Here is an 11,840-nt window from a genome sequence, read left to right on the forward strand (position 1 = left end):
TATATTGTGCTACTTCTAGAGGATCTGTGTATTTGGTTCATCCATAAACGATTATTCAAATTAATTCCAGTCAATTTGCAGACTTTAACCTCGCTTAATAAATTTGATATAAAACCTCCCACAAGGTGTGTTGTGGATCCATCCTGAGCAGTTTATCAAGACAAAGGTTTATTCAATCAGTTTCTTTAAGGGTCAGAGTTACATAATCTTATACTGTAGGTAGTTTGTTGTTGAAATGATGACAGGGTTTCTTGAATTCTGTGAATCATAATGCCAAAAATAGTTGCAAGAAGTATTTTATTCATCATAATACTTCTAAAGTCCATCTTCCTCTGACGAACAGACACAGCCTGGATGGATGTATTTCTCCTGGATGGATGTATTTCTAGTAACAACCGGTCTTCAGTTGCATTTATATATTCTCTGTGCTGGTAATCATCAACAGGTTAGCCAAAGGACAGGAAAAAAAAAAAGTTCAATGGTAGATTCAACCTTCCAGAGACAAGAAATGAGTCAGTAAATCACAATCTCTGTCATGTGGTCACTAAGTTTAGCAATCATAAAAGACGTCTTTCATGACACATTCATTACCTGGAAATTATAGCATAGTTATTCCCATGTATTTCTTGGACAAACCATAATCTTGCAATGCCCACTGGGTCAGCTTAAAGGAAACTTGTAATGACCGATTGCATACTGTAGGCATCCATTGCTGAATGTTGAAGTTTCCTGGCTTTTAATCTGATGTAAAGGCTTCATTTTAAGTTACTGATCTGGAACAAGTGTATATATCAGCAGTTCTCACATTACACTTACCTTCTACTATTCTTCCATAGATATTTCCTGAAATCACCTTCAAAGTCTATACAGTATATGTTTTCAAACTGATGTTGTACAACTATTTCTAACCATATAATCAATTAGTTTATTTGCCCTAATTATCCATGTGTTCTATTTTTAGACTTGAAATTACATTTGCAGACCACAGACTATGGAAACTTCCTGGCCAATGAGACAGGTCAACTCACAGTATCCGTCATTGATGGAAAGCTGAAAGAGAAACTAATGGCGGAGTTCCACTACTTCAGGAACCATGCCTTCGAGCCACTGGCCACGTTCCTGGACCTCATAACGTAAGAATTTCAGGATCAAGTTTAAATGTATTACTGCAGAAAGGAAGAGTGCAGTCACACATTCTTTTCATTTAAATGTGGTTTTATACAGAACAGTCACTCTCCTTAGGCTTGTTTGCTTAATAAATAGATATACACAACTCTTATTCATATACACACAAAATGTACTGCAGTTTAAAGTGAGGTGAAACAAGATAAGGTAAACTGAACCTGGTTTACTTAAGAAATGAGGTGCATCGAGGTTAGGTCAAGTGAACGTGGGCCTAATTTACTAATGCGTAAAGTGTAGGGAACTTGTTTTCACATCAAACATTCAATTGTTTGAAGAAGAGGCTCTAGAAGAAGCTCTATTTTCCCCAGAACATATTTGGATGTTTGATGTAATAAAAGATTTACTACACCTTACTTCACGCTATAAATAATGTAAATGAGAATGAGTTTCACTTCACATTGCAGGCCCCTATATACCCAGACAAGCACAAACACGTCTGGGTCTAGGGAAGTGAGTAAAAAGAGGCAGAACCAAAATACTATTGCATTCAGTTTTGCCATGCCTGCCCCCCTAACCCACGTGCACTCAAACTTAAAAAGTGAAGGGTTTCTGGGGTTGTAGAAAGAAGTCACAAAGCTCCGAGTACCTGTAGGGACATGCATTCACCTCATATATTGGATATTGGTAGAATATTATCTAACAGAGGTTATTTTTTTAAAGCACTGCCTTCAACAGTGGCCTTTGTTTTCAAACCAAATGGTCATGTAAAATAGTTGGTGATAAAATGGTCAGAATATTAGAAAAGGGTATGTATATGAACACCCCGCAGACAGGGGTACTTCTGTTGTAGAAGACAATGGGCATTTAGTGTAAGATTAGTTCTCTACCTATCACAAACACTGAAGCATTTGCTGCTGCAGGCCAGGTGTAGCATGGGAAAGGACAATAGGGATGTAACAAATAGACATGTGTAGTGCTCACCTGCAAAAAAGAATCTGGCTACTGCCACCATTATAGTGCTTGGTACATAATTAATTAATTCAAGACTCTTAATTAATTTATTATAGGTATTTATATAGTGCAAATAATTTATGCAGCATTTTAAAGTCATATCAATCCCTGCCCTCAAGGAGCTTACAATCAAAGGTCCCTATCTCACATGCCTACATATACACACACACACACACACATTCTAGGGCCGATTTAGACAGGAGCCAATTAACCTACCAGCATGTATTTCAAGTGTGGTAAGAAACCAGAGTACCCAAAGAAAATCTATACAAGCATAGGGAGAACATGTAAACTCCATACAGTTAGTGTCCGGACTGCAATACAAACCAGGGACCCCCAGTGCTGCGAAGCAGAAGTGCTAACCACTAAGGCAATATAGTGATCAGATCTTAAAGATCTTCAGTTCATCTGCAGTGACCCTTAGGAACAGATCATATATGTAATTTACATTTCTTGACAGTGAAATAATACACACATAATTAAAAACAATGAAAAATAACATTTTTCAACTGGTAAAAAATGACAGGTTTGAGTAGTCTCAGGACTCGCACTCTTTGGATTGCCCATTCCTCAGCAGGGCAGACTTATAGACATCTCGCCCTGCAAGTTGCTTAGTTTTAATGAACATGATGGAATCCCAACAATCGTAAAACACTTTTACATCTTGGTCTTAGAGCGTTAAAAGCAAGATCTCAGCAGGGTAATATTGATGCTAATTTTGGAATTGCAGCAACATCCCCACTCCAGATGCTTAATATAACACTCTGTAGTAGGCAAGACTGTTGCTCTTTGAATTCTATTTCTGAATTTAGTCCAAAATAATAATGTGATATGAACATGATATAGCAATTCAGCAAGACACGTTTTTCAGACATCACAATAAGCTCAATTTACAAAGCTTAAACACAAGAATAAAGATCTTTATTTCATCCATGTGACATTCATTTTTAAATTTCATGTCTAGAGTCAAGCTGGTGTAAGGTTTACCATTTCACGTCCTGCTCTTTTAAAATAATGAGACATCAGTATGGTTTCACCTATAGCAGCTGCCTTTCCTTTAAGGCAAGTAGGTGTAGCAATACTTGGATGCCCCCAGAGAGAGTTCCTGTGCCAGATGGCGTTAAGATGGTAGGTTCAAGGCAGATACTGTGGTCACCAAGCTAGCGGTGTTCTGAACTGGCAGCAGATAGTAGCGTAGTCCGTTATCCAAGCAAGAGTTAGGGTAGATGGCAGCTAGGAGAGTCATCCATATGCAAGCAGGGTCAGGGTAGGTGGTAATAAGTAGTATAATTCCTTATCCAGGCAGGAGACAGAGCAGGCAGCATTCAGAACAGTAATATGTCACAACATTTCTTAAAACTTAACCTTTCAAAAACTGAGCTCTTGATATTTCCACCCACCCGTGCACCTTCCCCCAACATTTCAGTTGAGATTGATAACACAACTATCCAGCCCTCCCCTCATGCCAAGGTCCTAGGTGTCATCCTTGACACGGACCTCACCTTTCTTCCCCACATCCAATCACCATCCAAATCTTGCCGCCTTCACCTTCGTAACATCTCCAAAATAGGCCCCTTCCTCACCAATGAAACCACAAAACTACTCATACACTCCCTTGTTGTCTCTCGTCTTGACTATTGTAACTCCCTCCTCATTGGCATTCCACTACACAGGCTATCCCCCCTTCAGTCTATCATGAATGCAGCTGCTAGACTCATTCACCTGACCAAACGCTCAGTGTCTGCAACCCCCCTCTGTCAATCCCTCCACTGGCTTCCACTCGCCCAAAGGTTAAAATTCAAAATATTGGGGGCGTGGCTTGGCAATGGCCGTGTGAGCTGTGTTTCCAGTGAGCTCCCGGCCTGACTCTAACAAAAAGACCTAACAGCCTTCATCGCTCCACAATTGGCACCATGAGAAAGAAGGTGAAAGGGAAGGGATCCCAGTTAACCCCCAAAACGGCCTTTAAAAGGCTCTTCGTCTCCCCGAGCCACCTCTCTGATGAGCGGCCTCCTCGAGTGCGCCTGTGGCCTTCCGGCGCCCGCGAAGCCTCCACGCCGACCGGCCTGGATTATGAGGCGGCCACCTCCGATGCGGACTCCTCCTCCCCGATAGGTATGGGGACCCATCCGATCCGCCGTCTGGAAGGGAGCCAGGGGAACCGGGCCGATCGCTCGCCAGATGCCTCCCCAGCATGGCTGGACACACCAGGGAAGCCCAGGGCGCAGCAGCGGCGGCGATCACAAGGCCGCGATGACGTCAGCGGCCCTGCAGAGACGGAGCCCCGGGACCCGACCGGAGACCAGACTCCCATGACGCGTCCAGGAGGTAAGGAGCTCCAGATGGCTCCCCCCCCCCGGCCACACCGGGATCTGACACCACAGCTGCCCTCCACTTCAAAGGGAATCATAGACTGGTCTGTCCCCCCAGTCACAGACACTGCCAACGACTCCATGGATTCATGGGGGTCTGATCCCACATTGACATCCCCACAGAACTCCACGGCAGAGGTTCCTGAACTATCTTGCTCCCCTGGGATCCTGAGTGATGACCTTAGACGCCTTATCAGTGCGCTTCCCACTAAAGCAGACCTGGCGTCCACCTTCCCCACTAAGGCTGACTTTAACGCTTTTGCTACCCGTATTGAAACTGCCTACAAGCAAGACCTGGCCGAAGTTAAACAGGAACTCTCCTCCATTACCTCCCAGGTGGCCTCTGTGGAGCAAACGCAGGCTGACCTCCTCCATAGGGTCACTGCCCTAGAAACTGCTCAATCCACTTCTCAACAACAGCTCTCTAACACCATACTTCACCTTGACGATTTAGATAACCGGGGCAGGCGGAATAACGTACGCATCCGGGGACTCCCTGAATCTACGGGCCCCGCGGACCTCCGAGCTACTGTCCGAGACATCTTTAATCTCTACCTGGACAACCCTCCTGGTACGCCCATTGAGATTGACAGGGCACACATCTTTAGGCCCCAGACCGCAGGATCCGAACAGGCCGAGAGACGTAGTATGCAGAATTCATTTCTTTGCTGCCAAAGACAACATCATGCAATGTGCGTGGCGCAAAGGGACCCTGCATTTTGATGGGGCAACTATCCAACTTTTCCCAGACCTCTCCAGACGTCCCCTCCTCATGAGGCGACTGCTAAAGCCGCTACTGGACACTGTACGGCGCTCAGGGGCCACTTATAGATGGGGATTCCCGTTTCACCTCGTGATTAGGAAACAGGAGATGACATTTACACTGAAGACCCCTGCAGATCTGCCTGCTCTGTTTGCCTTCTTAGAGACGGAGGGAGTTGAGGTACCAGACTGGCTTCACCCTTCCTTGGAGCTGACGGGACCCCGTACCCGAAAACCGAGACGGTCCCTCACGGAATACTACCCCCAGCCGCCACGTGAACCGCAGGAATGGAACCCACGCGGGGCCCCCGACTACACGCGAGGCCTGACCCTCCCCGCCACAGTAACGTTCCTGAGCTGGGATACCACTTCGGCACCCACCCCCGATTAACACACTGTATCCTAATGCACTGCAAATACCCTTCCCTTTTTTTTTTCTGTCCTGCTCTATCCAGGATCTGCGAGCTATGGACGTTGGACTGATCGCTGTGGACTGCTCCACCCTACCGAACTACCACAGGGGTCTCCTGATGCTGCTCCGCCTGGACCTTCTGGTAACAGGGGTTACCACTTGTGGGGGGGTGGATCGGGGGGGGGTGCCCTCTCTGCATATTCCTCCGCTAATGTACCTACCTACATATGTATATTGCTCAATGGAGTCCCCTAAATTAACTACCTGCCCTCCCCCCCTTTTGTGGGTTCTTTACTGACATACCCTAGTATTATTTGAAAGACCCATCCCATGTGATGCTCATTATACTGTTTATATCTGCGGGTTTGAGCTGGGTAATGATGTTAAGTTTGTATCACTACAAAGGGGTTCTAGACCTAAGTCGTCGCGGGCGGCGATGACCCTCCGAAGTCGCGAGCCCGATTGGCGGACACGGTGGGGGATTGTCTGCTTACGAGGGCGAGGTTCCTCCCCCACCCCCTCCACCTGCTGTCCCACTGGGCTGTGTTGCTGAATGGGACCTTCGTTTCCCCGGGGGGATGGATGCCCCCTGGTGGAATATCTCCACGGGGCCGAACAACCGGCTTCTGCATTGACTTCCCGGTGGGTAGCTGGGGTTTGGGGTAGGGGCGGAGGGAGCCCGGGGACCCATCAGGTAACCTCCCTCACCTTCCTAATGCATCCTGGACCTCGGGAGTGGGGTGGCGGGAGGAGGTGTGAGGGGAGGAGCCCACAGGGAGATGGTTTATAGAGTAACAGGGAGTTAATGTTACCACTCCTATCCACCTTACACGCTGTCGTGATCCTTATTGTGTAACTCTGCACTTCACTAATTGTTCACTTAGTGCCTTTAAATGTTATGATCTGTTATTGATGCTGTTTTATACTATGTTATAAACGCACCCTGGCAGTGGGAGCCTTGGGGGAACTGACAGCCTTACGGCTCAGCCTACATTCCCTTTACTTATTCAAAGCTAAGAATGCGCTAATCAGATGTAGACGCACTTTCTACGAATTTGGGGACAAATGTGGGAAGCTTTTAGCTCGAGCGTTACGAACTCAGTGAGAACGATCCTTTATTCCTGAGATTCTGACTCGCAATGGTGTAAAAGTCTCCCAAACCAGAGACATAGCAGAGGCGTTTCGGCTCTACTACAAATCTCTCTATAACATTAGGCGTGAATCAGGGGCCCAGGGGGCTAGGCCTTCTACAGAGGCCGTTCACGAGTACCTTCTGGGTTCGAGCATGTTCCGACTCCCGAGCGGTGCTATTCTGGCCCTGGATTCCCCCATCACATCTGAGGAAATGGCCCTAGCTGTCTCACAGACCGCCACGGGGAAGGCGCCCGGTCCAGACGGCTTCACCCTGGCCTACTATAAAAAATACCAGGACCTTCTCTCCCCCTACTTCGTTGGGGCTTTTAATGCAGTGGGCTCGGGAGGAAAATTCCCACTAGACACCCTCAGAGCACATATTACAGTGATACCCAAGGAAGGTAAAGACCCCCTAGCGTGCCCAAGTTACCGACCCATATCGCTCTTAAACGTGGATCTCAAGTTATTGACCAAGATTCTAGCATCATGATTAGCCCCTCTGATGCCTGCAGTGATACACCCCGACCAATCAGGCTTTGTCCCCACAAGGGAGGCCAGAGACAACATTACGAGACCAGCGGAAATCAGATCTCATCCGACAGTAGGAGCTACCTGGAAGATATGTAGAAAAGTCTTTGACACCCTACATATCTCACCGCATCATTCCCCTCTCTTCCCGATACTGGGGAATCCAAGCTTCACCCCAGGATGGGAAGACGGGATCTTTAAATCACTTACATTGTCTAACTGTTTCAGAGCTAAACACTTTATATGTAATGACTCATGGCCAACTAGAACACTCTTAATGTCGGATCCCAAAACAGCCATACTTGGCTTCTGGAGGAACATTCAGCTCTCTCACTTCCTTCACACATTACCCCCTGCCACTGAATTCTCCCGACCGCTCACTGCCTTTGAAGCGGAATGTGACAACATAGAACACCTGCGCCACGCGGTCTCCTACATGTATTCTTTACTGAATACCCCAGTAGCAGGGAACACCCCCGTCTATATCCAAAAATGGGAGCGGGATCTGGGGATCAGTTTCACACCTGCCCAAATAACGAGAATCCACTACTTTACCTTTAAATCATCCATTCACACGAAAATCCAGGAATCCGGATTTAAGCTGCTTACTAGGTGGTACAGGACCCCCCAGCTCCTCCATTCGATGTATCCCTCTGTACCCAACAGTTGCTGGCGCTGTCAGGAAGTTCCGGGAGATTTGCTCCATATCTTCTGGGCATGCCCCAGGGTGGCCCCGTTTTGGTCCTCAGTTAAGTCTCTACTAAGCAAATTTACCGATAGGGACATCCCTCAGGATCCAGCCTTTTTTCTCCTTCATCACAACTCCTTCCCCAGGAAAAGCTATAAGACGTCTATTCTCCCACACCTCCTGAATGCAGCACGGAGTTGTATCCCAGCTCTGTGGAAATCATCCCAGACGCCCACAGTGTCCATGTGGCTTCATAAAGTTGGAGAGGTGGAGAGAATGGAAGACCTGGTCTGGTCTGGAAGAGGCCAACAAGCTAAGCATTGCAGGTCGTGGTTCTATTGGACCGATTTTACGCAGACATCCGAATTTCATGCTCTGTTGCAAGGCCCCTCCTAGAGGTAGGATGCAGCCGAGTTCGTAGCGGCAGCTGCCCGGGGACTGGCGACTGGCCCTCTGGTCCACTAACCTCATCTCCCACCCTCCTTTTCTCCATACATCTTTACCGCCCCTCTTTCCTACCTGTTCTGGCCCCCTCTCCCCCTTCTGCCAATGCTGGCTACCACTACCCTCTCTAGCTAGAATCTGGCACCCTCCATCCCCCCTTCCTTTTTGGTAATATTTCTGTGGCCTGTTTTGATAAACCGACAGTGGAAGATGGTGGAACCGATGCTGGCGCTAGGCCCCCTAGTTTCACCCGGGCCCGAGCCGATACGCGGCGCCTTCCTCTAATCTCAGATGCACCTTATACTACCTAATGTTTCTATACGATACCCATATACCTCTACGTAGGTGCGACCATTCCATATGTGTATCTTCCACTGGAACTCGAAATGTTTACATGACTGATGACTACCATATAAGCTGCTTACGATGATAACATTATACCCACAGAATATGCTGCTGTGTTTATGTCATGCTGTTTATTACATGTAATACCTGTTCTTTTACTTGTTGGAAAAAGATGAAAAATCTTGAAATAAAGAATTTATAAAAAAAAAATTCAAAATATTAACAGCCACTTATAAAGCCATCCACAACTCTGCCCCCGGATACATCTCAGACCTTGCCTCAAAATATCACCCTAACCGTCCACTCCGCTCTTCCCAAGACCTCCTTCTTCCCAGCTCTCTTGTCAACTCATCCCATACTTGCCTCCAGGACTTCTCTAGAGTCTCTCCCATCCTCTGGAACTCTTTACCCCAACCTGTCCGTCTATCTCCCACCTTAACTGTCTTTAGACTCATCACTTCAGGGAAGCCTATCCCACCTCAACCTAACCACTCAACCATCACGTTCTCAAACAATTCATCCCAACACAGCTACCTCCTCATGTATCACTTACACCTCCTCTTTTAGATTGTAAGCCCCCAGGGGCAGGGCCCTTCTCACCATTTTGTCTTGAATTGTATTGTGATTGTAATGTCTTCCTTATGTTGTAAAGCGCTGCGCAAACTGTTGGCGCTATGTAAATACTATGTAATAATAATAATATGTATCCAGGCAAGGGTCAGTAACAAGTAATTCAAAGACAATCAAGGTTAGGTGTAAGGTACTGGAGACAGAAAGCTAACACTATCAGAAATGCCAGCCGAAGAACATAGAGGAGGCTAGGCAGATTGTCAGACGTACCAGGGAGCTAGTAGCAAGGTAAGGAACCCACTGGCAGTAAGCAGCTGATAGGTCCAGAAACGAAGTACAAGTTTAGGGATAATCCAAGAGGGTAGTCGAAGTCCAGTCCGGGTTGAGGCAGGCAGCGAAGTTTCAAAGGTGAAAGACAGTCCAAGGTTCAGCAATCGGGAAGTACAGCGATGGGGCAACAGGCAACAAGAGGATCAACAGGGAGGCTAGGTCTTCACACCATAAGGTGGAATAACTCAGCAACAAGCCAGAGCTCAGGCCAGGTTTTTATAGCCAGGGGAGGTAAGACCACCCCCCGGTCACCGAGGCAACCAGGAGGCCTCCCTCCCCGGGAACCAATGGCAGGTGAGAGAGATGGAAGGTGTGCACTGGGAACCTCCCCCAGCAAGGCTCACACCTGATAGCCTGATGGCGCAGGAGCGCTACGCGCGTGCTTCCGGGGATGTGCGTGCAGCCTGCATACTGCGTCTGCGCACCCGCCGCGCAACTCGCGCATGTGCAACCGCAACCCAGGCACCAGGATTTCAACCAAGTTGAAGGGGAACCCGTGCCCTGCGCCGTGCCCATGGTCCCCGAGCAGAGGTAACACCCCCTGCTTCCTGACACAGATGGAGCCGACTCACTGCCAAGTAATGAGGACTCTAACCAAGGGGAGTGCCTTGGCCAACCAATGGGAGTAAAGAAGACATCACCACTAGAGCAGGCCTTGTCTGGCAACTAATGCTGTAGCTGGGAATGCCAGTGGCTGGGTTGCAGCTGTCAGTGGCTGGGTGGCAGGGGGAGATGGAGACAGGCTGTGCAGGAGCGTGCAAGATGCTCCTAACAGTTGGTAACAACTTTTTCCTTGGATTGAGCATTAAAGAATTGAAAATATCACAATGGCCACATGTGAAGCACCAAGAGTACAGATTTTCCACTAACAACATAAAAAATAACCTCAATTTTTAGCAAGTTTTTCATTTTCATAAAGTTGGCAGACACACCCTCTTTCTTCATTTAAAATACAAACCTGTGCAAAGACATTTGTGACAAGGGGGGATGTGGCCATCACTCAGCATTTCTATCACAGACCACTCCAGTGGGAAGACAGAAATCAGAGAAAATTATATTTCCAAACAAAAATCAGTCACAAATCATAACGTGGAAGGGTACAGCACAATAAAGACATAAAAAAGTACCTTAATTTGGATTCAAATATGAATAAAGAGTTATGGAAACCATTGTCTCCCATAGCTGGATTGTTAAAGGTTATCTAACATGAATAATGAGTTATATTATAAAAAGCACATATAGAGGCCTTGTGCTAGGTGAATAACATAATAAGAAAAATAGGAGAAAATGTTAAGTAAACTTGTTGCCCTTTACAGCCCTTCTGCAATTAGTTTTAGGTTAGTAATTTGTAATACAAAATGACAGCTGTAATATAACTGACCTAATCTTTCAGAATGGTTGCCATCGAACTGTGAAAAATACAAGCCTTTGGTTACTTAAACGCACCTGCCATACTAATAAAATCACATCAATTCTAATTTGTACCAGCCATTCTGACAAAATAAAAGGTCAGGTTGTTTCCTTGTTTCCATATTCCCCATAATCAACATAAATATTCTCTAAAATAGATTTTTTTTAAATATACAGGAATTTAAACTACTCATTTCCAGTATGGTGTAAATATTGCTTATTTCACTTTAATGAATGTCTTTTCCTTTTTTTTTTTTGTACACATACAGCTACATGATTGATAATATCATCTTGCTGATCACAGGGACCTTACACCAAAGACCCATTTCTGAGCTGGTTCCCAAGTGCCATCCTCTGGGCAGCTTTGAGCAGATGGAAGCAGTCAACATTGCTCAGACTCCTGCAGATCTCTACAATGCTATTATAGTGGACACTCCTCTAGGTAAGAAAGTGTAAAACCTTAAAAGGGAACTATAAACTTACAAATATTTTCATGTAACAGAGATGAAAAAGAAAAGATGGCACCTCCCCATATATTATTGATGTATGTTCAGGAGTAGAAAAATATATTTTACTAAGGTAAATATACAATAATGCAAATAAATATTTTACTTGCATTAGATAGTTTACTGCTATGCTAAGCAGACATACTTGAATAGCAGGATCTTAGATGACAAATTCTCAGCTGAAGGATTCAGCCGAGCCACAA

At 46.1% G+C, this 11,840-nt stretch overlaps 1 protein-coding gene across 2 annotated transcripts in view; it reads left to right on the forward strand.

Moving 5' to 3' along the window:
• The window catches only part of ATP6V0D2 (ATPase H+ transporting V0 subunit d2), a 32,091-nt gene that overhangs the window by 6,259 nt on the left and 13,992 nt on the right, over nt 1–11,840 (forward strand). The window contains exons 2-4 of one of the 2 annotated variants that reach the window (XM_018555765.1): nt 962–1,133; nt 10,427–10,432; nt 11,401–11,573. In XM_018555765.1, the coding sequence (XP_018411267.1) occupies nt 962–1,133; nt 10,427–10,432; nt 11,401–11,573 (351 nt within the window). Of the gene's footprint in view, nt 1–961; nt 1,134–10,426; nt 10,433–11,391; nt 11,574–11,840 lie in introns of both variants that reach the window. The other variant, XM_018555764.1, reaches the window with a different exon arrangement.

This window comes from Nanorana parkeri, unplaced genomic scaffold (assembly GCF_000935625.1).
Source record: "Nanorana parkeri isolate BGI_ZX_2015 unplaced genomic scaffold, ASM93562v1 scaffold213, whole genome shotgun sequence".
NCBI lineage: Eukaryota > Metazoa > Chordata > Amphibia > Anura > Dicroglossidae > Nanorana > Nanorana parkeri.